The sequence below is a fragment of the Suncus etruscus genome, chromosome 14 (genome assembly GCF_024139225.1).
Source record: "Suncus etruscus isolate mSunEtr1 chromosome 14, mSunEtr1.pri.cur, whole genome shotgun sequence".
Lineage (NCBI taxonomy): Eukaryota > Metazoa > Chordata > Mammalia > Eulipotyphla > Soricidae > Suncus > Suncus etruscus.
This window is the reverse complement of record NC_064861.1, coordinates 67739172-67766334: the sequence shown is the minus strand read 5'-3', so window position 1 is coordinate 67766334 and position 27163 is coordinate 67739172. Positions and strand designations below refer to the sequence as shown.

Below are 27163 nucleotides of genomic sequence, written 5' to 3'. Positions count from 1 at the left end.
TCAATGGGTCTTTTCCTTTTGTTGTTGGTTTTCATTTTTTTGTTTTTCGTTTATTGATTTTATTTTAGTTTTTGGGCCGCATCTTCTACTGCTCAGGGTTTACTTTTTCTTTGGATTTTTGGGCCACACCTGGTGACACTCAGGGTTTACTCCTGGCTATGCGCTCAGAAGTCACTCCTGGCTTTGGAGACCATATGAGACGCTGGGGGATCGAACCACAGTCCATCCTGGGTCAGCCTTGTGCAAGGCAAATGCCTCAGGGTATACTCTTGACTACACTCAGGAATCTCGTGGCAGTGCCAAAATGGGAGGCTGAGGATCAAATTTGGGTCAGCTGTGTACAAGGCAAATAAGTGCCCTATCTATTGTACTATCTCTCCAACCCCTGTTCATTATTATTTAAGATAAAGGCTATTTCATTCTGATGAAATAGGAATTCCCCCTGGGGGCTGGAGAGATAGCATGGAGGTAAGGCGTTTGCCTTTCATGCAGGAGGTCATCGGTTAGAATCCCAGCGTCCCATATGGTCCCCCGTGCCTGCCAGGAGCAATTTCTGAGCGTGGAGCCAGGAATAACCCCTGAGCACTGCCGGGTGTGACCCAAAAACCATAAAAAAAAAAAAAATAGGAATTCCCAAGGTCAGGTAAAATTTCATCAGAAAATGGAGTTGTGGGGCCCTGAGAGATGATAGCACAGTGGTGTTTGCCTTGCAAGCAGCCGATCCAGGACCAAAGGTGGTTGGTTCGAATTCCGGTGTCCCATATGGTCCCCCGTGCCTGCCAGGAGCTATTTCTGAGCAGACAGCCAGGAGTAACCTCTGAGCATCGCCAGGTGTGGCCCAAAAACCAAAAAAAAAAAAAGAAAATGGGGTTGTGGACCGGAGAGATAGCATGGAGGTTGGGCCTTTATCTTGTATGCAGAAGGTTGGTGGTTCAAATCCTGGCATCTCATATGGTCCTCTGAGCCTGCCAGGAGCAATTTCTGAGCATAGAGCCAGGAGTAACCCCTGAGCACTGCCGGGTGTGACCCAAAAACCAAAAAAAAAAAAGAAAGAAAGAAATGGAGTTGTTTACTTATGAGAGAAAGGTGGGATTGCAAGTTATAGGAGTACTCTAGGCAGGGGAATAGAAAATTAACACAAAAATGGGCCCGGAGAGATAGCACAGTGGTGTTTGCCTTGCAAGCAGCCAATTCAGGACCAAAGGTAGTTGGTTCGAATCCCGGTCTCCCATATGGTCCCCCGTGCCTGCCAGGAGCTATTTCTGAGCAGACAGCCAGGAGTAACCCCTGAGCACCGCCGGGTGTGGCCCAAAAAGCAAAAACCAAAAAAAAAAGAAAAAAGAAAATTAATACAAAAACAAGCTCACCTTTTTTTTTTTTCTTGGTTTTTCGGGCCACACCCATTTGATGCTCGGGGGTTACTCCTGGCTAAGTGCTCAGAAATTGCCCCTGGCTTGGGGGGACCATATGGGACGCTGGGGGGGGTCGAACCGTGGTCCTTGGCAAGCGCTTGCAAGGCAGACATCTTTTTTTTTTGTTTTGTTTTTTTTGGGCAACACCCGGCGGTGCTCAGGGGTTACTCCTGGCTGTGTGCTCAGAAATAGCTCCTGGCAGGCACGGGGGACCATATGGGACACTGGGATTCGAACCAACCACCTTTAGTGCTGGATCGGCTAAGGCAGACATCTTACCTCTAGCGCCACCTCGCTGGCCCCTGCTTAGCACCTTTGAAGTTTAAGTTTGATCCCTGGTATCACATAATCTCCTAAGCTCAGTTCTGGGTGTGACCAAAGTAATAAATAGTACAGCAGGTAAGGCCTTTGCCTTGCATGTGGCCAATTCAGGTTTGATCTCCAGCATCCCATTTGGTTCCCTGAGTGTGCCAGGGAACATAGTCTGAGCATAGTCTGGAGTAAGCCTGAGTGCCACCAGGTGTGTCATCCTGAGCAATTTGCCTCCCATACAGTGTCTGTCCCTGCTTGTACTCTTGGGAGTTGTTTGTCCCTATTAAATATGGGGGGTAGGGCACAGCTAGTACAGGAGTAGACGGTGTTTGTCTTGTATACAGGAGGCCAGGTTGTATCCTTAGTGCCACATATGGTCTCCAGATCGCTTTCAGGAGTGACATCAGAGCACAGAGGTAGGAGTAAGCAATGAGCACTGCTAGATGTAGTCCCAACAACAAAAATAAGGGGGCAGTCTGCGCAAGGATGACACACATTTGTGAAGCATTCCATATTAAAAAAAAAAAATAAGGGGGGCAGAGTGATCATTCTGCAGGGTAGTTGATCTGCGTGCAGCTGACAGGTTTGATCTTCAGTACTCCATAAGATCCCAGAGCCCCTATAGGAGTAATCCCTGACCTCTGTTGGGTTTTATCCCCAAATCAACAACAAAAAATCACTTTACATGGTTATAAGAATATGACTTCCAACCTCACTTGTTTTAAGTCCCTTATCTGCATACTCCTGTGATTCAGCCTTGTTATTGTGCAAATCCAGTACTGACTGGGCATCGTAAAGGAGCTGTTTATTTCCCTCTCCAACTTCTCATCCTGACCATTTTCCTTCCTAACACACATGAAAGTGGAGACAGTTCACTTTGTTGGAACTTAAGAACAGGGGAAAGTCTGTCCTGGGGCTTCTAGCTAAGATGGACCAGGGGAAAGAGAAGGTGACTTAACGAGGCTCCTCTAGGGCTGCAGATGGCCCACAAGTACAGGCATTTGAGTTCAGAGGTCACTTGCCAACCACTGCCCTGTGCTATCCCACTGGCCACTGAACAGCCCCCAGTTCAAGTCCCCATTAAGAGAACAGGATTCCACTTGGATATACTGAGCATTAACTAGTCCCTCCAAGTTGCCTTAAACAAATGATGTAACAATCTCTCATATTCCAATAGCTAAAGCCACTTCAAGGAAAGTGTGCCTCATTTCCATTTTCTCCCGTAGTACTCTGTACTCCTGCCCGTGACATTGTACACCCTTAATTACATTTTTTCCTTTATTAGTTTTTGGGCCACACCCAGCGGTGGTGCTCAGGGGTTACTCCTGACTCTGTGCTCAGAAATCGCTCCTGACAGTCTCGGGGGACCATTTGGGATGCCGGAGATCGAACCCAGGTCCATCCTGGGTCGGCCGCATGCAAGGCAAAGGCCCTACCGCTGTGCTATATAGCTCCAGCTCCCCCCCCCCACGACATTATTGTGTGAATTTTTCGGGTTACAGCCTGGATACGATGCGAAGGATGCGATGAAGGACAGAATCTAGAACTCCTACGTGCAAGAAACATTGGCGCTAACTGCGAGCCATCTCCTCTGTCCAGTGTCTAGACTGCATTCTAGACACTTCATAGAGACGAGGGCATTTTGCAAAGAAAATACTTATTTCAAAGCAAAAAGAGGCCGGAAGTTGAGGACCAGGAGTTTCAGAATAGAAATCTTTTTTTTTTTTTTTTTTTTTTTTGGTTTTTGGGCCACACCCGGTGACGCTCAGGGGTTACTCCTGGCTATGCGCTCAGAAGTCGCTCCTGGCTTGGGGGACCATATGGGACGCCGGGGGATCGAACCGCGGTCCGCCCAAGGCTAGCGCAGGCAAGGCAGGCACCTTACCTCTTGCGCCACCGCCCGGCCCCAGAATAGAAATCTTAAATCTTCCGCAGACATGAAAAAGCACGCGAGGGGCCGGAGAGAGAGCACGGAGGTAAGGCGTTTGCCTTGCATGCAGAAAGACGGTGGTCCGAATCCCGGCATCCCATATGGTTCTCCTGAGCCTGCCGGGAACTATTTCTGAGCATAGAGCCGGGAATAACCCCTGAGCGCTGCCGGTGTGACCCAAAAACCAAAAAAAGAAAAGAAAAGAACAAAAAGCACGCGAACCGGGGGAAAAACTAGGAAATCGGGTCCGCCTGCTAGCAGAAGAACGAGGCGCTTCATGATGGCGTCGAAGCGGCGCCGGGTGATGACGTAGTCAAGGGGCGGGGCCTGCCTGCACGTCACTCACTTCCGCTTCCGGTCCGCGTGCGCAACCCTCTCCCGGGCGCCTGTGGCCCATTTCCTCGCGAGCCCGCAGGCTTTCCCGCCGACCATGGCCACTGATTCCTGGGCCATGGCTGTAGACCAGCAGGAAGCGGCTGTCAAGTCGGTCGGTGACTTCAGCTCCGGGACCCGGTTGCCCTTTGGGCTTGGGGGTGTGTGTGGCCTGTTGCACCCCTGGAGCTGTCGGTGGGGAATCTATTAGTGGGATTTGCTTCGGGGAACTGGGCCTCTTCACCCGGGCCAGTTCACCAAGTCCAGCCAGGTTCACTGTCGTCTCTCCCAGGTCCTCCCTGAGCTGGAATTGTAAAGGCGAATTGAGATGTTGCCTCTCGTTTTTTCGTTTGTTTTGTTTTGTTTTGTTTTGTTTTGTTGTTTTGCTGGTTTTAGGGTCTCACCCTGCAGCATTCGGGTCACTCCTGGCTCTATGCTCAGAAATCGCTCCTGCAGGCTTGGGGGATCCTATGGGATGTCTGGATTCGAACCACCGTCCTTCTGCGTGCAAGGCAAATAAATGCCCTACCTCCATGCTCTCTCTCCGGCCCCTTACCTTTTGTTTTTAGTGGCTTCTGTCACACTTATTTACTCTTAGTTTCTCTCCTCACACACAGACACCCCCGCGACACACCTGCCGGGGTTCAGGGCCTACGCCTGACTGTTCCAAGTCTATTTCTCAAGGGCTGGCATGGGGCAGGGAGAGACCATGCGGTGCTGGAGAGATTTCCCCCCTCAAGTGTTCAACTCTGACAATCTCTCCGACCCTGTGTTTGTGGAATAGCTTTAGATAACGTATCTCATTTAGCAAGCATGTTTATATCTCTTTGCAGAAGAAGAGATTCAGTTTGGGAGGAATGATAAGCATAGCGGGGTAGGGCGTTTATCTGCCTTGCACGAGGCCAATCCCGGGTTCGTTCGATTCCCAGCATTCCAGGTGGTCCCCGAACCTTATAGGAGTCATTTCTGAGTGCAGTCATGAGTAACCCCTGAGCGCCGCCGGGCCCCCATAACAAACAAACAAGAAAATTCAGGTTTAAATTGTTTCAGTCTATTGCACGTTAAGATTGGCGGGAGGCACTGAGCATTGCAGTGATGTTCAAAATGACCTTATTTTGAAACTGTTGATTACTGAAGACCCAGTGCTTATGGGACTATATGTGTTGCCAAGAATTTTAACTGGGGTTGATGACATGTAAGGTAGTTGCTTTAGCCTCCTGAACTATTGCTTTGGCTCTTGATTTAAGGATTTTTTAATGAATACTGAAAAAAATAGACATTAAGTGGTGCTAGCGGTATGGCGTCTGTCTGCCTTGCTCGCACTAACCTAGGACAGACCACGGTTCGATCCCCCGGCGTCCCATATGATCCCCCAAGCCAGGAGCGATTTCTGAACGCATAGCCAGGAGTAACCCTGAGCATCACCGGTTGTGACCCAAAAACCAAAAAAAAAAAAAAAAAAAAAAAAAAGATATGAGAGCTGGCAAGATTCATCCCTCGTTAGAGAAAGATCATATTAGGAGAAACCCATGCTGAAGATTTCCTACAAAGACTTGGGATTGAGTATAGAATGGAACTCCCAGGTATAATTTATTGCAGCAAGAAGATAGAAAGTAAAATTAATGGAAGGAAAAAAAATCCAATTGGGCAAGGGTGTGAGAAAACTAGAGTCCATCATTCTAGTGCCTCTCCTAGCAGAGATGGTTGATTAAAAAGGAGGAATGTTGGACCAGAGAGATAGCACAGCAGTAGGGTGTTTGCCTTGCAAGCGGCCGACCCAGAACCAATGGTGGTTTGAATCCCAGCATCCCATGTGGTCCTCCATGCCTGCCAAGAGCAATTTCTGAGCAGATAGCTAGGAGTAACACCTGAATGCCACCGGGTGTGGCCCAAAAGCCAAAATAAATAAGGAAGAATGTCATTTTCTTTTGCTGCCAGTTTCTGAAACTGAATGAGTATGAGTTTCAGGATTTATCTTATTTTGGGGTCACACAAATAGGCAGTAAGCTCTGGCTATTCTCTGGACTCAATCCTGACTATCCGCTCTCAAGTCATTCCTGGCAGGCTCTGGGGACCATATGGAGTGCAAGGGAACGAGTCCAGGTTTGCCTCAATCAAGGAAAGCACCCTCCCCACTATACTATCATTGCTCCAGCCTCTTTCACACATGTTTTTTTTGTTTTTGTTTTGTTTTTCTTTGTTTGTTTTTGGGCCACACCCGGTGGTGCTCAGGGGTTACTCCTGGCTGTCTGCTAAGAAATAGCTCCTGGCAGGCATGGGGGACCATGTGGGACACCGGGATTCGAACCAATCACCTTTGGTCCTGGATCGGTTGCTTGCAAGGCAAACGCCGCTGTGCTATCTCTCCGGGCCCTCTTTCACACTTTTTTAAAAGCATTCTTGAAAAACGGGTCCAGAGCAATAGCACGGTGGTAAGGCATTTGCCTTGCATGTGGCCAACACAAGATGGACCCCAGTTTGAATCCCAGCATCCCATATGGTCCCCCGAACCTGCCCAGGAGTAACTCCTAAGTGCAGCCAGGTGTGACCCTAAAAAAAAGCATTCTTGAAATAATTAGCAGTATTCAGCTTTAAATTATTTACTCTGGCTGGAATGAAAATATGAGTGTGTCATTGACAGTTGAGTGAAGGTTATATATTCTTTTTTTTTTTTTTCCGGTTTTTGGCTCACACCGGCGGCAGTCAGGGCTTACTCCTGGCTCTACGCTCAGAAATCGCTCCTGGCAGGCTCGGGGAACCATATGGGTTGCCAGGATTCAAACCACCATCCTGCATGCAAGGCAAACACTTTACCTCCATGTTATGTCTCCGGCCCCAAGGTTATATATTCTAAGAAGTGTGTAAATTGAGAGCTGGAGAGAGTTCTGTGGGCTGAGTGCAAACTTTGTACCCAGGAAGCCTGGATCCACCACCACCACCACTACCACCACCACCATATGTCCTCTGAACAGTGCTAAGAGTAATCCTGAGGGCCGGAGAGATAGCATAGAGGTAAGGCGTTTGCCTTTCATGCAGGAGGTCATCGGTTCGAATCCTGGCGTCCCATATGGTCCCCGTGCCTGCCAGGAGCAATTTCTGAGCCTGGAGCCAGGAATAACCCCTGAGCACTGCTGGGTGTGACCCAAAAAAAAAAAAAAAGAGTAATCCTGAGATCAGCAGGATGTGTTCCAAAATACAGAGTAAAAAGCACATACTATGGAAAAATATCAGAAGTTTGAGACTATTTTTTCCTAGTGTTATATTTATCATTTACTCCCCCATGCACACCTTTTTTGGGGGCACAAAGCACAAGCTTCAGTGCTGGGCATTGAACCCAGGCTACTGCTTTATTATTTGCCTACCAACTTGATTTGGGGGGGGGATTGGGGATCACACCCGGTGGCATTCAGGGGTTACTCCTGACTCTGCACTCAGAAATCACTCCTAGCAGGATAGGGGGACCAAATGGAATGCCAGGGATCGAAACAGGGTCAGTCCTGGTTGGCCATGTGCAAGGCAAATGCTCTACCCACTCACTGTGCTATCTCTCTGGCCCCTCAACTTGATTTTTTGCTTCAGCCTTTTGAGCTATTTCTATAGCCCTGTCTTTCCTATGTTTTAAGGCTATTGAAGCTCAGGGAATTGTTTTCACTTGGGACTTTAATTTGTTTTGTTATGGGACCATACTCAGCTATGTGCAGAGTTTAAACCTTGTGTTGTGCTCAGGGATCACTCTGGTGGTGCTCAGCACCCTCCCCGCTTACTATCACTCTGGCCTGCTGGGCCTTTAGTAGTGGGGAGTTGGGGCACATGCAGACTGCCCGAGAGCTACTCTTGGTTCTGCTCAGGTGTCACTTCTGAAAAAGGCATCAAATGCAGTGCCAGGGATCAAATGGAATCTGCCTGGTGTAAAGAACAGCTTCACCTGTTTCTTGTCTCTGGCCCACACCTGGACCTGTTGTAGTTCTACTTGGGCAGCACACATCAGCTCCTTGAATATTATAGGTTCTGAGATGCTTGCTAGATTTTGATTAGGGAACTCTTCTCTGCTATGAAGACCACCTTTTTGCGGGGAGGGGGTCACACCTTGCAGCGTTCAGGGGTTACTCCTGGCTCTATGCTCAGAAATTGCTCCTGGTGATTTTTCGGGGGACCATATGGGATGCCGGGATTGTAACCACTGTCCGTCTACATGCAAGGCAAATGCCCTACCTCCATGCTATCTCTCCAGACCACTACATTTTTTGTTTTTGTTTTTGGGCCACACCCAGCGGCGCTCAGGGGTTACTCCAGGCTCTTTGCTCAGAAATAGCTCCTGGCAGACACGGGGGACCATATGGGACACCGGGATTCGAACCAACCACCTTAGGTCCTGGATCAGCTGCTTGCAAGGCAAACGCAGCTGTGCTATCTCTCCGGGCCCACTACTACCTTTTTTTATAAAGTAAAAGCTTGGGCACCATGTACCCAGGTAGCACATGTGCATGGACTACCTTCTGACAGGCCTTTTGATTACTTGATTTCCTATGCTTCCATTTCAGATGAGCAATTTGCACATCAACGAAGAAAAAGTCAAACCAGATTCCAATGGTGAGCACTAGTGACTATAAGCTGACTAAACACTTTTGCTTTGCCCTCACAGCTAGTGGGAAAGCTGCTTTCCTTTAGCAAGTCTGCACATGGCAGTGTTTCCTTATCCAGATTCCATCTCATCTTTGTCTCTAAAAATTACAATTGGACCACATTTTTTGGTCTTTTGGTTTTTGGGCCACACCCGGCGTTGCTTAGGGGTTACTCCTGGCTGTCTGCTCAGAAATAGCTCCTGGCAGGCACAGAGGACCTTATGGGACACCGGGATTCGAACCAAACAAAATGCCACTTTCACTTAGCACTGTTACTTTTCAAGTAGGGTTTGCTTATTTTTTTGTCAGAGCCATATCCAGCGGTGCTCAGGACTTACTCCTGGATCTGCACTTAGGGATCACTCCTGGCAGGCAGTCTTGGGGAATACTAGGGAGTGCTGGGAATAGAAACCAGGTTGGTCCTATGCAAGGCAAACACCCTACCATCTGGCCTGATCATGATTCCCCCTTTTTGTTTTTGGGTTTGGGGCCACATTTGGCAATGCTCAGGGATTACTCCTGGGTCTATGCTCAGAAAGTATTCCTGGCAGGCTTGGGTTACCATATGGGATGCTGGGGATTGAACCTGTGTTGGCTCATGCAAGGCAAATGCCCTATCCTCGGTACTATCACTCCTGGCAGGCTCGGGACCATTGAAACCAGGTCCATCCCATATCATCCATATCAGCAGCTTGCAACACAAGCACCCAGCTACTGTGCTATCACTTCAGTCCCCAATACTGATCCATTTTTTTGTTTTGTTTTGTTTTGGGTCACACCCAGCAGTGCTCAGGGATAACTCCTGGCTCTGAGCTCAGAATTGCTCCTGGCAGGCACGGGGCGAGAGGGGGGACACCATATGGGATGCCAGGATTCAAGCCATCATCCAAGCACTGGCTGCGTGTAAGACAAATGCCCTACGGGTGTGCTATATTTCTGGACCCCCAATACTGATCCTTTTTGGCCTCTTTGAGGCCAAAGAGAAAGTGCTATGAGCTGAGTAATTGTTTTGCCATTAGGAGGCCTTTGTTTGATCCCTGGCATTGCAGAATCCCCTGAACACTGAATGTCGCCCCAAAACAACTGGCAGAAATTGTTTTAGGGGCTAAAGAAATAGTGTAGCAAATAGGGTGCTTGCTTTTCTCTGTGTTAATCCCTGGCATCCCAAATGGTCCCCCAGTCCCACAAGGAGTGATTCCTGAGTGCAGAGATAGAAGTAAGTCCTGAGCATCCTGGGGTGTTCTCCCTCAAAAAAATAAAAGGCAAAACAAAAGAAAATAAGACTTCCGGGGGGGGGGGGCGGGCCTGGAGTGATAGCACAGCGGTGTTTGCTTTGCAAGCAGCCAATCCAGGACCAAAGGTGGTTGGTTCAAATCCTGGTGTCCCATATGGTCCCTGTGCTTGCCAGGAGCTATTTCTGAGCAGACAGCCAGGAGTAACTCTGAGCACCGCCGGGTGTGGCCCAAAAACAAAAAAAAAAAAAAAAAGAATTCCAGGGGGGCCAAAGAGATGATATTAGTTTTTTTGTTTTTGTTTTTGGGTCACACCTGGCAGTGCTCAGGGATTACTCCTGGCTCTACACTCAGAAATTGCCCCTGGCAGGCACGGGAGACCACATGGGATACCGGGATTCGAACCGCTGTCCTTCTGTATGCAAGGCAAACGCCTTACCTCCATGCTATCTCTCTGGCCCCAAAGAAAGAAGACTTTTTTTTTCTTTTTTTTTTTTTTGGTTTTTCGGGCCACACCCGTTTGATGCTCAGGGGTTACTCCTAGCTACGCGCTCAGAAATTGCCCCTGGCTTGGGGGGACCATATGGGACGCCGGGGGATCGAACCGCGGTCCTTCCTTGGCTAGCGCTTGCAAGGCAGTCTCGAGACACCTTACCTCTCGCCGGCCCCCAAGATGGAATTAGTTTTAAGGCATTTCCTTCCTTGGCCCAGTTTGATCCCTAGCACTGCATATGGTTCTCCCAGCACTGCCATGAGTGATTACTGAACACAGACTCAGCTCAGGAGTAGTTTCTGAGCACTGCTGTATGTGACTCAAACCACCACTCTTCTCTCTCCAAAAAAGAAAACAAAATACTTCTGGGCAACTTAAAGAGCTCAGAGGGTTAGAGATTGTGCTTTGAATTCAGGCAGCCACCACCCCAACTTTGGCACCACATAGTCCCCTCAATAACACAACAAGTCAGTGATCATCCAAGCACCTTTGTTTTTGGTTGTCACCCAAAAATATTTTTCTTGGAATAAAAATCTACTAAATATAAACATTGAATATTTGCATTTTGATCACTGAAATGGGTTTTGTGTTTTCACTGCATTGTTTGTGGGGGGGTATCTGCCTTTCTAATAGACAAATGGTCTCCTTGCGCAGGTGTTGTCAAACCTAATGCCACTGTGGAGAAAACAGAAGAAGAAGAGAAAGGTAAGTGCTCTTAAGCCCCTGTTACAAGGGAGCAAGTCTGACTCAGGAATGGCCTGGTACCAGAGATACTTTGCTGATTCAGGGCACTTATGATTCCTCCTCTTGACTGGGCTGGATTTGAGAGTGTAGAAGGGGTGGATTCTGGAGAAAAGAAGAGAAATGGAGAGAGGAGTGAATGACTGGACTATAGAAGTACCGAAGTGAGTGCCTCTGCTATGGGCTATGTGTGATTCTCTGAACAGCATTGGGCTGGGCTGGTGTTGGGAGCATGACAAGCAGAGCTTGGTTTTACCTGCACGGTGTTTGTGCCAAGAGAGCAGAAAGATAATCTCCTGTTTCTTTTCTCCAGAGGACAGAGCCGCCCAGTCACTACTCAATAAGCTGATCCGAAGCAACCTCGTAGATAACACAAACCAAGTGGAGGTGCTGCAGCGGGACCCCAACTCCCCACTTTACTCTGTGAAGTCCTTTGAGGAGCTGCGTCTGTGAGTATTCATGCCTGTGAACTGCTGTTCTGTGCCCAGGATCCTCAGAGATCCTGTGGGAATTTGATTCTTCACTTTGATTTTGAAAAACCTTAATTCAGCTACTTCTGAAGCTACACAAGTATATGAACCATTTACAGTGATAAGTTCCTTTCTACCCTTGTCTGTCAGCTCCACTGTTCTCTTTGTAGGGATTTTTGAAATGTCTCAGATTTATTTCTCATAGTTGAAAGTCTTTTTTCTTTTATGCTCTTAGAACTTTCAATAAAATATTGGCTGACAGGGGATTTCTGGATGTCAGGAACATTTTTTATTAGGTAAGCCCTTTTGTTAGCCTATAAGGTTAAAGATCTTTTTTTCCCCCTTGGTTTTTGGGCCACACCCGTTTGACGCTCAGGGGTTACTTCTGGCTATGCGCTCAGAAATCGCTCCTGGCTTGGGGGGACCGTATGGGACACCGGGAATCGAACCACAGTCTGTCCTACGCTAGCTAGCGCTTGCAAGGCAGACACCTTACCTCTAGCGCCACCTTCCCGGCCCCAAGTTAAAGGTCTTATAATCCATTAATCTGCTTTTATAGTCTCTCAAAGAAGCCTAGGAGAGTTCTCAGTGCCATCAGTAGAAGATGCCTTTAATATTCAAAATTGTAAAAAAAAAAAAAAAAAAAAAGAGCCAGAGAGATAGTACAGCAGTAGGGCGTTTGCCTTACACATGGCCAATGTGGAACAGATCCAGGTTGGCATCCCCCAAACTTGCCAGGAGCAAATTCTTTTTTTTTTTTTTTTTTTTTTTTTTTTTTGGCTACACCCGGTGACGCTCAGAGGTTACTTCTGGCTATGTGCTCAGAAATTGCTCCTCGGGGCCGGGCGGTGGCGCTGGAGGTAAGGTGCCTGCCTTGCCTGCGCTAGCCTAGGACGGACCGCGGTTCGATCCCCCGGCGTCCCATATGGTCCCCCAAGAAGCCAGGAGCAACTTCTGAGCGCATAGCCAGGAGTAACCCCTGAGCGTCACAGGGTGTGGCCCAAAAACCAAAAAAAAAAAAAAAAAAAAAAGAAATTGCTCCTGGCTTGGGGTACCATATAGGACGCTGGGGGATCGAACTGCAGTCCATCCTAGGTTAGCACATGCAAGGTAGATGCCCTACCACTTGCACTACTGCTCTGGCCCCCAGGAGCAAATTCTGAGCACAGAGTCAGAAGTAACCCCTGAGCTGTGTGGCCCAAAAACAAACAAAAAACGTGGGGGAAAAAATAACTGGATCTGGAATTAAGCATTATCAGAACTTAGAATGTTGGGCTCAGACTGACATTGATAGTCATTCCATGGCTTCTGTTTTCTGCAGTCAGTTAGTGAAAGATGTTTAGGGCCAGGCTGTATTGGATCTTCATTATAAGAGGTAACACTATTGTTCTTGTTGCCTGCCAAGATTCTTTTTTTTTTTTTTTTTTTTTGGGGGGGGGGCCACACCCGGCGTTGCTCAGGGGTTACTCCTGGCTGTCTGCTCAGAAATAGCTCCTGGCAGGCACGGGGGACCATATGGGACACTGGGATTCGAACCAACCACCTTTGGTCTTGGATTGGCCGCTGTGCTATCTCTCCGGGCCCCTGCCAAGATTCTAATAGAAAAGAGCTGGTAAATCAGGCAGTGGGAGAGGAAATGCTGTGTTGCACTGTCCTCCTTGGTTTCTGGGCAGAGAAAAGCACTGTAGTCACTGCCAGCTGTTAGAGATACTTCCAAAGGGAGATCTCAGGGCAACTTTGATTCTCCTAATTGTCCCTTTAATGAAGTCAGAGCCAAGAGTAAATGTTAAAGTATGGCCTTTTCCTTTCTGATGTTTCTAGGAAATTATACTTTTCTTTGTGTGTTTTTTCCACCAGGGCTTTGTTTAAGCTATGTTATTTCTGCCTCGGTTGATGAACTCTGTTAGGGAAAGTTGTATGTGCTCACTTTGTTCCTGAGGACGCGGACTACTTTTCCACTAATATCTTTCCTTTGCAAGACTTGTGTTTGCCAACCTGTGAGGCATGATCCTTTTGAAAAGGCAAGTTCTTGGATTTAGTTGTTAGTAGCAAAAGGAAACAACAAGAAACTGAAGCAATAGCATAGTAGGTAGGGCATTTGCTTTGAAGAAAAATAAATGCCCATGTTGCTTCATATACTTGGTCTCTTTCACACTTAAAAAGATTATGTGGGCCAGAAAGCTAGTAGAATGGGTAGTTTGCCTTGCATGCAGTCTACCTGATTTTAATACCTAGCACTCATTATGGTCCCCTTGTGCCTGCTAGGACTGACCCCTGAGCACAAAACTAGAAGTAAATCCTGAATATAGCCAGGTATCACAAAATAAATAAATAAATAAATAAATAAATAAATAAATAAATAAATAAATAAATAAATAAATTTTTGCACTATGTGCAGGGAAGAAATCCTATGTATCATCTCTACCACATGGTCCCTGAGCACCACACTAGGAGTAGCCCCTGAGTACCATGGGTTTTGCCCAAAAACCGAAAGGAAAAAAAAAGAAAAAGATTTGAACTGCAAAATGAGAATAAAAGAGCCCATTGGAAGCTCTTGGATCACTTTGGATCCCAATTAGCTATTCTTTATTTCCTTGACAACTAAATTTGAATCTACCAATCTTCACAGCCTTTCTTTCCAAAAGAAGGCTCCCAAGGTTACTTAAAAATCTTCAGAATAGGGGCTGGAGAGATAGCATGGAGGTAAGGCATTTGCCTTTCATGCAGGAGGTCATCGGTTCGAATCCCAGCGCCCCATATGGTCCCCTGTGCCTGCCAGGAGCAATTTCTGAGCCTGGAGCCAGAAATAACCCCTGAGCACTGCCGGGTGTGACCCAAAAAACCACAAAAAAAAAAAAAAAAAAAAAAAAATCTTCAGAATAGGGCCGGAGAGATAGCATGGAGGTAAGGCGTTTGCCTTTCATGCAGAAGGACAGTGGTTTGAATCCTGGCATCCCATATGGTCACCTGTGCCTGCCAGGGGCGATTTCTGAGCATAGAGCCAGGAGTAACCCTTGAGCACTGCAGGGTGTGATCCAAAACAAAAAAATCTTCAAAATACTGCTTGTGTTTGAGAGCCCACAGTGACAGAAGAATTGGGTTTATCTGAGAGCCTGTTAACCTTGGAGTAGAGAGCCAAAGGTTTGGCTTGACCTTTCTGTTTTCTTGAGAAACAGTTATTTGTGGATTTTGTTAAACATTATGTTAACATTATGTTATATGTTAAATATATATATTTAACAAAATAATAACATATGTATATGTTTATATACTTAGAGGAGTTAGTGATTTGCTTGATTTTGCTGAAACATTGTAACTGAGTAGGAGCAGCTTATATGCTACTGGAGCCCTTCTTACCTGGAAATCAGCTGCTAAATCAGTAGTTTTATCTTTTTTTTTTGTTTTGTTTTGTTTTGGGTTTTTTTTTTTTTTTTTTTTTTTTTTTTTTTTTTTTTGGTTTTTGGGCCACACCCGGCGTTGCTCAGGGGTTACTCCTGGCTGTTTGCTCAGAAATAGCTCCTGGCAGGCACGGGGGACCATATGGGACACCGGGATTTGAACCAACCACCTTTGGTCCTGGATCGGCTGCTTGCAAGGCAAACACCGCTGTGCTATCTCTCCGGGCCCTGTTTTGGTTTTTTTTTGGTCACACCGGGCAGCACTCAGGGGGTACTCCTGGCTCTATGCTCAGAAATTGCCCCTGGCAGATTCGGGGACTATATGGGATGCCGGGATTCGAGCCACCGACGTTCTGCATGCAAGGCAAACGCCTTACCTCCATGCTGTCTCTCCGGCCCGGTTTTATCTCTTGATTGTCATGGTTATTTGTACAGGTAACTTTGGAAGGATCATGAAACATGAAAATTACTGTGGTTTAACTTTACCGTGACACTGAGAAATTAAAACTGAATCCCATTCCCAAAAGGAATATATGTTCAATATCTTGAGCTTTTTTTGGGTTTGGTTTTGGTTTTTGGGCCACAACTGGTGACACTCAGAGGTTATTCCTGGCTATGTGCTCAGAAATCGCTCCTGGCTCGGGAGGCCATATGGGACGCCAGGGATTGAACCCAGGTCCGTCCTGGATTAGCCATGTGCAAGGCAAATGCTCTACACTGTGCTATTGCTCCAGCCCTGGGCATTTTATTTTTAGGTGTCTTTTCTAATTTATACTGTGGATTAGTAAATAATACTCTGATATTATTTTAGAACATTTATTATCCAAGAATAACCATGCCTTTGATTTGCTAAAAGCATGAATTTTACCAGGAAAATAAATGAGTCTATTTTATTAATTTTATAATAGTTGTAGTTAAGAATTCACAGGGAGAGGGCCAGAGTGATAGCACAGTGGTAAGGCATTTATTTGCCTTGCATACGGCCAACACAGGATGGACACTGGTTTGAATCCCAGCATCCCATCTTCCGAGCCTGCCAGGAGTGACTTCTGAGCGTAGAGCCAAGTGTAACCCCTGAGAGCCGCCAGGTGTGACCCCCCCCCCAAAAAAAAAAAAAAAAAAAGAATTCACAGGGAGGAAAACAGTTTTAGTAGGGAAGGATGGTAGTTTGGTTTGTGGGTCTATTTTTGTTTCTCTTTTTTTTGTTTTTGGGCCACATCTAGTGATGCTCAGAGTTTACTCCTGGCTATGCACTCAAAAATCGCTCCTGGCTTGGGGACCATATGGGACTTCGGGAGAGCGAACTGCGACCATCCTCGGTCAGCTGCATGCAAGGCAAATGCCCTACCGCTGTGCCACTGCTTCGGCCCCTTTTGTTTTCCTTAAGACCCAGAAAAAAGCAGATGGGAAGCATCAGTTTTTGCTAGATTGAGGAAAGAGACTAGCATAGGTCTTTAAAACAAGGCCTACTTTATGACTGAAACCCAACTACAAACATGTTTGTAATCATGGTGCTTAAATAAAGATATTATAAAAAATAAATAAAACAAGTTGTATGACTCGGTATTGCCCTTATCTTCCAACCTCCTAGGAAACCGCAGCTTCTCCAGGGTGTCTATGGCATGGGCTTCAACCGGCCATCCAAGATTCAGGAGAATGCACTGCCCATGATGCTTGCTGAGCCGTGAGTATGAGGACTCTAGAAACTTTCTGTCGAGTGCGGGGAAGGGGTTTATGCCTTTAGTTTATTGTCTTCCCACAGCTATAGCTGTTCCTGAGAGCAAGAGGGGCTGTGGGGGGCTACATACTTCTTTGGGGGGAAACAGCTTAGGCAAGTGCCGAGTCAGACAGAATTTGGTCTGGCACTTCCTTTCCTATTAGGAGGGAGAAGTGAGATAGAAAATGTTCATAGTGGGGCCGGAGAGATAGCACGGAGGTAAGGCGTTTGCCTTTCATGCAGGAGGTCATCGGTTCGAATCCCAGTGCCCATATGTGCCTGCCAGGAGCAATTTCTGAGCCTGGAGCCAGGAATAACCCCTGAGCACTGCCGGGTGTGACCCAAAAACGAAAAAAAAAAAAAAAGAAAGAAAGAAAGAAAGAAAATAGTCACACAGAAATATATTGTCTCTGGCCTATTTTTTTCTTTTTAGTTTTTTTGTTGTTGTTGGTTTGGTTTGGTTTTGAATCACACCCAGCAATGCTCAGGGCTTACTCTGGCTTTGCACTCAGGAATTACTCCTGGCAGGACTCAGGAGATCATATGGAGAGCTAAGGATCAAACCTAGCTGACAAGTACAAGGCAAGTGCCCTACTAACCTCTATTTAAGCAGTTGTTTAAATAATTTTTCCCCCATTGCCTCTTTTTTGTTTGTTTGTTTGTTTTTGGGTCATACCCGATGTCACTCCCAGGTTATTCCTGGCTCTGCACTCAGAAATTGCTCCTGGGGAGCCAGAGAGATAGCACAGCAGTAGGGTGTTTGCCTTGCATGTGGCCAAACTGGAAGGGACCCGGTTCGATTCCCGGTATCCCATATGGTTCCCCAGCCTGCCGAGGCAATTTCTGTGCAGATCCAGGAATAACCCGAGTGGCAGATGCTCTAACACTGTGCTCTGGCACCCTGCCTCTATTTTTTTTTTTAGCTTTATTTAAACACTGTGGTTTACAAAGTTGCTCAAATACATTTGTTTCTGGCATTCAGTGTTCCAATACCAATACTACCACCAGTGTAACATTACTCCCTCTATTATCTCAGTTTTCCAACCTGTCCCCACGCCTGCCTCCTTAGCAGACACAACATAATTTATTTTATATTGCTTGTTCCAACAAAATGTGTGTGTGTGGGGCTAATAGAATTATCAAAAATACATTAGTAAAGAAAATTTGTGAAAATTATTATATCCCACAATGGGATCATTAAAGTCATTGTCTGAGGGTTTACTAGTTGAATCTTCTGTGTTATTGCTTTTGCTTTATTATTTTTTTTCAAACAAACACTATTTTTTTGTTGGTTTTTGGGCTACACCTGGCGGCACTCAGGGGTTACTCCTGGCTCTGCACTCAAATTGTTCCTGGCAGGCTCAGAGGATCATATTGTTAAGTCCAGGAGAATGATGTGCCGTTCAAAGACACCAAGACCACAGTCTCATGCAAAAGCAGGGGGTTTATTTTCTTACAAGCATATGCAGGGGGTGTGCTAGAATCCAGCATAAGCCAGAAATTGCCAGCCCCGAGCCATGAGCTTATAAGCTGTATATAGCATTTCAAACAATAGAAAGTTACAGTAGATTGATTTGCTTTAGGAAAAGTACATGACATCTGGCATTTGGTCAATCACATTTTTGCAAGGTACAGGTGCAAGCTTACAGGGTTAACATGACCAGGTTAGAACTATGTCAGAACAGAAAGGAAGTTAAACTGTAACTGGGTCTACAAGGTCCCACAATTGTGAAGGGGGTAGGTGATCAGGGCAGTCAGGGAACTCAGGGGAAATTTTTCCTTTACATCATGGGATGCTGGAAATCGAACCTGGGTCCCTTTTGGTCAGCCGAGTACAAGGCAAACTGCCTTACCACTGTGCTATCTGTCTGGCCCCTGTTTTTGTTTATTGAATTTAGTTGGCTTCTATGCTACTTTCACATCTTGGGTGTGTTCCTACTGGGCAGTCAGTATTGTGGAATTTGGAGGTATTATGTGGCTAGATATGTGGCCACACACATTCCAGTATCTGAAGAATGAGGCTGATGAGTTTAATTGCTTGGCTTGCATGTCTTACAAGATTAGTCTTGAAACTGTAAAGCTGTTGTTTATATGTCAGTGGCTATGGGATGTGCCTGTGGGGTTGGGGCTACTAGCAGTATATTGGGGGGTTATCTAACTGCCCCCACTTCAAGAAAATTCCAATTTTCAACCCAAAAACTGGTATATATTTCTCACCAGAATTGGTTTGGCCGCTTTGCAGAGATTAGTTCTGAAGCTGTGAAGTTGGGCTATTTGGACGTTGAGGCTGTGGGATGTAGATTCAACTGTTGGTATAGATGTGGGGTGTAGATTCAACTGGTCACAGCCTCCCTCCTGAAGGCCGAGAGTTTTTAGCCCAAAGACCTTGAGTTTTAGTAGGTTGGCTTACATCTCTTCGGAGGTTAAGCATGAAGCTGGACTCTTGTTTACATGGCAGCAGCTGTGGATATCTGTCTTTAAGCCACATACCATTGTTCCAATGCAGAAAACTGCCAGCAGTAGGAAAACCTAAGGGGAGAAAATTCCTACTGCCCAGAAGGAACATCCAGCATTGACTTTTAACCACTATTATTTTTATGTCTGTTCTTTGTTGATCCAGCCCACAGAACCTCATCGCCCAGTCTCAGTCAGGTACTGGGAAAACTGCTGCCTTTGTGCTGGCCATGCTCAGCCGAGTGGAAGTGGCAGAAAGATACCCACAGGTGAGGGCCCAGAATTCTGCCTGGCAGAGCAGTACCCCAGGTTCTCAGGAGGGTGCCCCAGAGAGGCATGTGTTTCTGGTGCCTCTAATTGTGGCTCAGGTGCAGCAGGCTTGTTGGTTTATCATCCTCCCCCCACCCCCATACACACAACCTGATTTATGGAGAATCCTCCCAAAAACCTCAGCCTTCCTTTGGCAGGGCTGAACACTCTCATCAAGCCAGTGCCACCTGCTGTGCATGTCCTCTTTTCACTGCTGAGAGAGTCGTGATGGAAGAGAAGGGGGTCCTGTGCTGAGAGGGGGCCCTAGCAGCTTACTTGTCACCTGAGAGCAGAGGTTTCCAAATTCACTTAGCCTCGCTCCCCTTTTTCAGAGAAAGAAATTTGACCCAGTACTCCCCCTAGAAACAGAAAGTGTCCCCTAGTGTTGTACCTGGGAGTTCAATCACCACGTGGGAAAGGAAGGCTTGTGTTTGAGGCTGCTGTCTTTCTATAGGCTCTCCTAAACTCTCTCCCCAACCTCCCTGCCAGTGTCTCTGCCTCTCCCCAACATACGAACTGGCACTTCAGACCGGAAAAGTGATTGAGCAGATGGGCAAGTTCCACCCAGACCTAAGGCTGGCTTATGCTATTCGAGGCAATAAATGTGAGTAGAAGGGTGAGGCCGAAAGGTGATGGGTCAGATTTTGAAGATGCAGTGATAAGATCTAGCCTTGTGGTGGCCTCACACCCAGCTGCATTGTGTTCAGCAGATGTTTCAGTGATTACTGATTTACCAAATTTGGTTGAACAAACTATTCCACAACATTTTCCACATTAGATATTGTTATGTTTTTTTTTTGTTGTTTTTTTTTTGGATGTATTTTTTTTTGGTTTGGGTTTTTGAGTCTCATCCGGCAGTGCTCAGGGGTTACTCCTGACTCTCCGCTCAGAAATCGCTCCCGGCTGGCTTGGGGACCATATGGGATGCCGGGATTCGAACCACCATCCTTCTGCATGCAAGGCAAATGCCCTGCCTCCATGCCATCTCTCGGGCCCCTGATTTTTTTATTTGTTTTAGGGCCACATCCAGCCATGCTCATGGACTACTCCTGACTCTGTACTCAGAAATCACTCCTGGCAGGCTCAGGGGATCATGAGATGCCAAAGGTTGAACCGGCTCAGCCATGTGCAAGGCAAATGCCTGACTACACCATACTATGTCTCTGGCCCCTCATATCATATATATATATATATATATTATTTGTGGGTTTTTTTGGGTTTTTTTGGTGGTTTTATTTTTTTTTTTTTGGTTTTTGGTTTTTGGGCCACACCCGGCGGTGCTCAGGGGTTACTTCTGGTTGTCTGCTCAGAAATAGCTCTTGGCAGGCACGGGGGACCATATGGGACATCAGGATTCGAACCAACCACCTTTGGTCCTGGATTGGCTGCTTGCAAGGCAAATGCCGCTGTGCTATCTCTCCAGGCCCTATTTATTTATTTATTTATTTATTTATTTATTTATTTATTTATTTATTTATTTAGGTTTTTTGGGCCACACCCGGCAGTGCTCGGGTTACTCCTGGCAGGCACGGGGGACCATATGGGACACCGGGATTCTAACCAACCACCTTTGGTCCTGGATCGGCTGCTTGCAAGGCAAACACCGCTGTGCCATCTCTCCGGGCCCTATTTATTTATTTTTAAATATGGAATGCTTCACGAATTTGTGTGTCATTCTTGCGCAGGGGCCATGCTACTCTTCTCTGTATTGTTCGAATTTTAGTATATGTGCTGCCGAAGCGAGCACACATCATATATATTTTGAAGATTGTTTCATGTCAGTTTGTGAACAGTTTTAAATTTTTATTGGTATTATCCATTGAATATTATATTATATATTATATTATGTTCTAATTAACCTTTTATCTATTTTGTTTTTGGATTTGGTTTTCTTTGGGCCACGCCCACAGCATTCAGGGGTTAGTCCTGACTGTTCAGAAATCATTTCTGGCAATCTCGGGGATTCCATATGGGATGGATGCCAGGGATCGAACCTGAGTCTGTCTCGGGTTTGCAGCTGCGTACAAGGCTAACACCCTACTGCTTTGTTACTGCTCTGGCCCCAACCTTTTATCTATTTTATTGGTGTGTGGGAGGGGGGGAAAACTAGTTCTTGGGGGCCACTCCTGACTCTGTGCTCAGGGTTATTCTTGGTGGTGCTAAGTGACCTTATTTGGTTTCAGTGTGTCAAACTGTATTTGGCTATATGCAAGGGAAAGGTTTCACCCCTCTATTGACTCTGAACCTAATTAAGTTTTTAACACTACAGGGCTAGGGAGACAGCACAGAATAGGGGCTAAAACTTTTGCCTAGCCTTGTTTCAATCACAGTAATACATGTTTGTTTCTCCCAGCCCACTCCCCGGCATCATCATTGTAGTTCTGGGGTCCCTTGAACACTAATTAGACTTCCACCAGCTTAAAAATAAATGTGTGGGCTGAAGTAATAGTATAGTGAGTAGGGCATTTGCCTTGTACACAGCAGACTTGGGTTCAGGCCCTGACATCTCATATGGTCTCCTGGACCAGCCAGGAGTGATTTCTGAGAACATATCCAGTAATAACCTCTAGTGCCTGTGAGTGTGGCCCAAAAACCAAAAAAAATGAAAGTGTGCATAGTGCCCACATTTCATGTAATATACCTGAGAGGGTATTTGAGAAAAGCGTTGGCCTAAGGCCACTTGGATTTTCAGTTTTGAATAGTTTATCACTGTCAATTCCTACCACCATTTGGGAGATTTTGTACTTAGGAAAACTTTCTACATAAATAGATCATCTCAGTATCAGATAACAGAGTAATAAAAATGGACCTGATGGGGCCGGTGAGGTGGCTCTAGAGGTAAGGTGTCTGCCTTGCAAGCACTAGCCAAGGAAGGACCATGGTTCGATCCCCCGGCATCCCATATGGTCCCCCCAAGCCAGGGGCAGTTTCTGAGCTCTTAGCCAGGAGTAATCCCTGAGCATCAAATGGGTGTGGCCCAAAAAAACAAATGAATGGGCCCGAGAGATCATAAAGGGGTTACTAGCACTTGCCTTGCACATGGCTCACCCCAGCTCAATTCCTTGTACTATATATATTTCCCCTCTGTCCCGCTAGGAGTGATCCCTGTGCATAGAGCCAAAAAAACAACAAAAAACAAAACAAAACAACAAAACTTCGGCAAATCACTGGGCTTAGACCACCACCTTAGAGAATTTCAGTGCCCCTCAGAGGAATGAGGGAAGTGGGGACTCTGCATGGTCTCAGTCCGTAAAGGAAGAAGTGGGCTTTGGCACATCTGGACCTGTTTAGGGTGAGTTCCTGACCCACATGACAGGGTCCGGTTGGAGGAGCTGACACTTGATCATACTAATGTGCATTTGACATCGAGATTGAGTTTGTCTTCCTAGCACAGGGGTGTGATAGGCTTTGGTGTCCCACTCTGTCATCTCCTACCCACAGTGGAGCGTGGCCAGAAGGTCAGTGAGCAGATCATCATTGGCACCCCGGGCACTGTTCTGGACTGGTGCTCTAAGCTCAAGTTCATTGACCCCAAGAAGATCAAGGTGTTTGTCCTGGATGAGGCCGACGTGATGATCGCGACTCAGGGCCACCAGGACCAGAGCGTGCGCATCCAGAGGTAGGGGCTCCAGGAGAGGGGGAACTTGGCAGTTTCTCCCATATCCTCAAACCCCCCCACCCCCCCCCACCCCCCGCTCACTCACCAGCTTCTTAGTTCCCCTACTTTCTGAGCAGCTGTTGGCTGGTGGAGCTGCCCTTAGGGAGCCCTGAGCTGAGATTGGGAAGTAGACCCCCCAGCCCCCTGCCTGGCCCCTTGCCTGCTCCTGCCTCCCTGGGAGAGCTGGTCTCATGCAGAGTACCCGGGCTACCCTGCAGGATGCTGCCCAGGAACTGCCAGATGTTGCTCTTCTCTGCCACCTTTGAGGACTCAGTGTGGAAGTTTGCCCAGAAGGTGGTCCCCGACCCCAACATCATCAAGCTGAAGCGCGAGGAGGAGACGCTGGACACCATCAAGCAGTACTACGTGCTGTGCAGCAACCGCGACGAGAAGTTCCAGGCCCTTTGTAACCTCTATGGGGCCATCACCATCGCACAAGCCATGATCTTCTGTCATGTGAGTAGTGGCGGCAGCAGGAGGCAATGCCTGAGGGACTTGGGAGGACCACTTCTCTGTGTGGCCATAAGAAGACAAAGTCTGGGGAGGGCAAAGTCTGGGACCAGAGAAGTAGTAGTGGGTAGGGTTCTTATCTTGCACTCAGCCAACCCCAGGTTCAATCCTGGCATCAAATACAGTCCCCTGAACCTGCCAGGATTAAGTTCTGAGTATAGAGCTAGGAGTAAGCCCCAAGTATCACCAGGTATTAACCCCAAATCCCCCCCCCCCCCGCAAAATTGGGGAAATTCATTTGACATAACTTAAAAAAAAAAAAAACTCTGACTAAACAATACAATAAAAGCTAAAATTCAGACCAAAAGGGTTTAGGCCAGGAGTCTCAAACTCAATTTACCTGGGGACTGCAGGAGGCAAAGTCAGGGTGAGGCAGGGCCACATAATGGATTTCGCTTACCGAATATTCGCAATAAAAAAATTGCATTAGTAAGAAAAAAATCACAAAAAATCGCATTAAACATTTGCATGCCCCGAATGGAACTGCTCGGGGTATGCGAATGTTTAGTGCAATTTTTTTCTTACTAATGCGATTCTTTTTTTTTTTTTTTTTGGTTTTTGGGTCACACCTGGCAGTGCTCAGGGGTTATTCCTGGCTCCAGGCTCAGAAATTGCTCCTGGCAGGCACAGGGGACCATATGGGGCGCCGGGATTCGAACCGATGACCTCCTGCATGAAAGGCAAACGCCTTACCTCCATGCTATCTCTCCGGCCCTTTTATTTATTTATTTATTTATTTTATTTTTTTTTTTTTTGGTGACTAATGCGATTCTTATTGTGATCATTCGAGAATACTGTGATATTTGAAGGCCGGCTGTAGACCACAAAATGTTATACGGAGGGCCGCAAATGGCCCGCGGGCCTTGAGTTTGAGACCCCTGGTTTAGGCATTTTTCTTACTGTATGCCAGCCCTGTTTTGATCCCTAGCACCACAGTGGCCCCTGAGTACTACTGAGTGTGATACTTACCGCCCAACTTTATTCCAAAAATAAAACAGTGGCTGAAATTCCATTTAAGAAATTGTGGGGGGTGCGGTTTGCGGAGAGATAGCATGGAGGTAAGGCATTTTCCTTGCATGCAGAAGGATGGTGGTTTGAATCCCGGTATCCCATATGGTCTCCCAAGCCAGCCGGGAGCGATTTCTGAAAGTAGAGCCAGGAGTGACCCCTGAGTACTTCTGGGTGTGACCCAGAAACAAAACCAAAAAAAAATGAAAAGAAATTTTTTTTGGGGGGGTCAGAGAGATAGCAGAGCGGTGTTTGCCTTGCAAGTAGCCGATCCAGGCCCTAAGGTGGTTGGTTCGAATCCCGGTGTCCCATATGGTCCCCCATGACTGCCAGGAGCTATTTCTGAGCAGATAGCCAGAAAAAAAAAAAAAGAAATTTGGGGGGCCACACCCGGTGAAGCTCAGGGTTTACTCCTGGCTATGTGCTCAGAAATCGCTCCTGGCTTGGGGAACCATATGGGATGCCAGGAGATAGAACCAAAGTACTTCCTAGGTTAGCGCGTGCAAGGCAAACGTCCAGTCACTTGTGCCACCGCTCCAGCCCCTCCATTTAAGAAATCTTTTTGTGGGCCTGGAGAGATAGCACAGCACCATTTGCCTTGCAAGCAGCCGATCCAGGACCAAAGGTGGTTGGTTCGAATTCCGGTGTCCCATATGGTCCCCCGTGTGGGCCAGGAGCTATTTCTGAGCAGACAGCCAGGAGTAACCCCTGAACACCGCCGGGTGTGGCCCAAAAATAAAAAAAAAAAAAAAAAAAAAAGAAATCTTTTTGTAAAAGAAAAAAGAAATCTTTTTGTTGGTTGGTTTTGGGGGGCCACACCCAGTAACGCTCAGGGGTCACTCCTGGCTATGCACTCAGAAATCGCTCCTGGCTTGGGGGACCATATAAGATGCCAAGGGATCGAACCATGGTTCGTCCTAGGCTAGCGCAGCAAGGCAGACACCTTACCGTTCTGTGAACTGCTCCAGCCCCTCCATTTAAGAAATTTTTCTTAGGGGGGGGTCACACCCGGCAGAGCTCATTTCTGGCTCTACACTCAGAAATCGCTCCTGGCAGGCGTGGGGGACCATATGGGAAGCCGGGATTCAAACCACCGTCCTTCTGTATGCAAGGCAAACGCCCTACCTCTATGATCTTTCCAGCTCTGATTTAAGAAATTTTAACTGATTTTTTTCCCCTTCTAGACACGCAAAACAGCGAGTTGGTTGGCAGGTGAGCTCTCCAAGGAAGGCCACCAGGTGGCGCTGCTGAGCGGGGAGATGGTGGTGGAGCAGAGGGCAGCTGTGATCGAGCGCTTCCGGAAGGGCAAAGAGAAGGTGCTGGTCACCACCAACGTGTGCGCCCGCGGTGAGTAGACGTGCTCGGGCTGTGGGACAGCAGATGCTCCAGGAGCTAGATGTCCTTGGGCATTGAGTCTTGGGGCACCCCCTGGTCTCAGGGAGAACTTTCCAGAAGACAGGGAGCTCTGCTTTGTGGGAGGATCCTGTGTCATTGCTCTCAGCTTTCTGTGCCTACCAAGCTCTTCCCATGCCCTGCCCAGCCCCTGGTGCTCTGCTTTCCTGACCCATGGGCGCTCCCTGTTCCTACACTCCCTCCCCGAGAATGAACCCCACAGCCAGAGTGGCCTGGCCTCACGCCTGTCCGCCTCCATCGCAGGCATCGATGTCGAGCAGGTGTCTGTCGTCATCAACTTTGACCTCCCCGTGGACAAGGACGGGAACCCCGACAACGAGACCTACCTGCACCGCATCGGGCGCACGGGCCGCTTTGGCAAGAGGGGCCTGGCGGTGAACATGGTGGACAGCAAACACAGCATGGACATCCTGAACAGGATCCAGGAGCACTTCAGTGAGTGCGGGCCCCTGGCAGGGTGGGAAGGGGCTTTTTCCAATGCCTTTTCCTAGGCCTCTGTCCCTGGGTCACTGCCCTGATCACTGCCATGTTAGTTTTCTGCAAGAGCAGTCCTGGAACAGCTAGGCCAGTTGTAGAGAGATACCCCCTGGTCCTGTGGAAGGCCACTGTGGGCTCTGATCATGTGTCATGCTGGGTTTGGGGGTTTCACAGGGTGGCTTGTGACATCCAGAGTTCCTTTGTGCTGTCCTGCCACTCAGCACATTCCTCTATGGTGAAACAGGTGACCCCATTGATCTCTTCATCTCTCCTTCCTCAGATAAGAAGATCGAAAGGTTGGACACTGATGATTTGGATGAGATTGAGAAAATTGCCAACTGAGGCGTGGCCTAGACACTGCTCCTTTTGTAGAGACTCATACTTCCCAGCCTGGGCCTTAGCCTCACATCCTGGCGAAGGAAACTACCTACCTCACTCAGTTATATTTCGACTGGATAGAAACTGCAAACCATAGGAGAGAGTTGAAGGGAAATTAGGCATTTTGGAGAATTATTCCTTTTTAGCCTCAGCTTCCCCCCACCTTTCTTGCCAGTAGTGCTACTGGGCTGTCCTCTCACCCCAAGAAGATAGTGGTCAATGGGAGTGTCCAGGCACTGGTCTGTGATCCCCACTAC

General features: G+C 47.3%; 1 protein-coding gene and 1 non-coding gene across 2 annotated transcripts; one reads left to right on the top strand and one right to left on the bottom strand.

Moving 5' to 3' along the window:
- Nucleotides 1-4077: 4077 nt before the first annotated feature.
- LOC126027391 (ATP-dependent RNA helicase DDX19A) lies at nucleotides 4078-26895 on the top strand. The gene is made up of 12 exons (XM_049786406.1): nucleotides 4078-4141; nucleotides 8568-8616; nucleotides 11028-11078; nucleotides 11428-11563; nucleotides 16574-16666; nucleotides 19320-19422; nucleotides 19952-20066; nucleotides 22904-23081; nucleotides 23339-23576; nucleotides 25823-25985; nucleotides 26295-26486; nucleotides 26809-26895. The coding sequence occupies exons 1-12, from the start codon at nucleotides 4085-4087 to the stop codon at nucleotides 26868-26870; spliced, it is 1437 nt and encodes a 478-aa protein (XP_049642363.1). The 5' UTR covers nucleotides 4078-4084; the 3' UTR covers nucleotides 26871-26895.
- On the bottom strand, nucleotides 21103-21209 carry LOC126029118 (U6 spliceosomal RNA). The gene has a single exon (XR_007502770.1). It is a non-coding gene; the product is annotated as a U6 spliceosomal RNA (small nuclear RNA).
- Nucleotides 26896-27163: the final 268 nt, after the last annotated feature.

Coding starts and splice junctions, on each gene's coding strand:
- LOC126027391 (XM_049786406.1), top strand. CDS start 4,085: ATGGCCACTGATTCCTGGGCCATGGCTGTAGACCAGCAGGAAGCGGCT. Junction 11,079..11,427: donor AACAGAAGAAGAAGAGAAAG/GTAAGTGCTCTT, acceptor TCTTTTCTCCAG/AGGACAGAGCCGCCCAGTCA. Junction 20,067..22,903: donor TGCTATTCGAGGCAATAAAT/GTGAGTAGAAGG, acceptor TCCTACCCACAG/TGGAGCGTGGCCAGAAGGTC.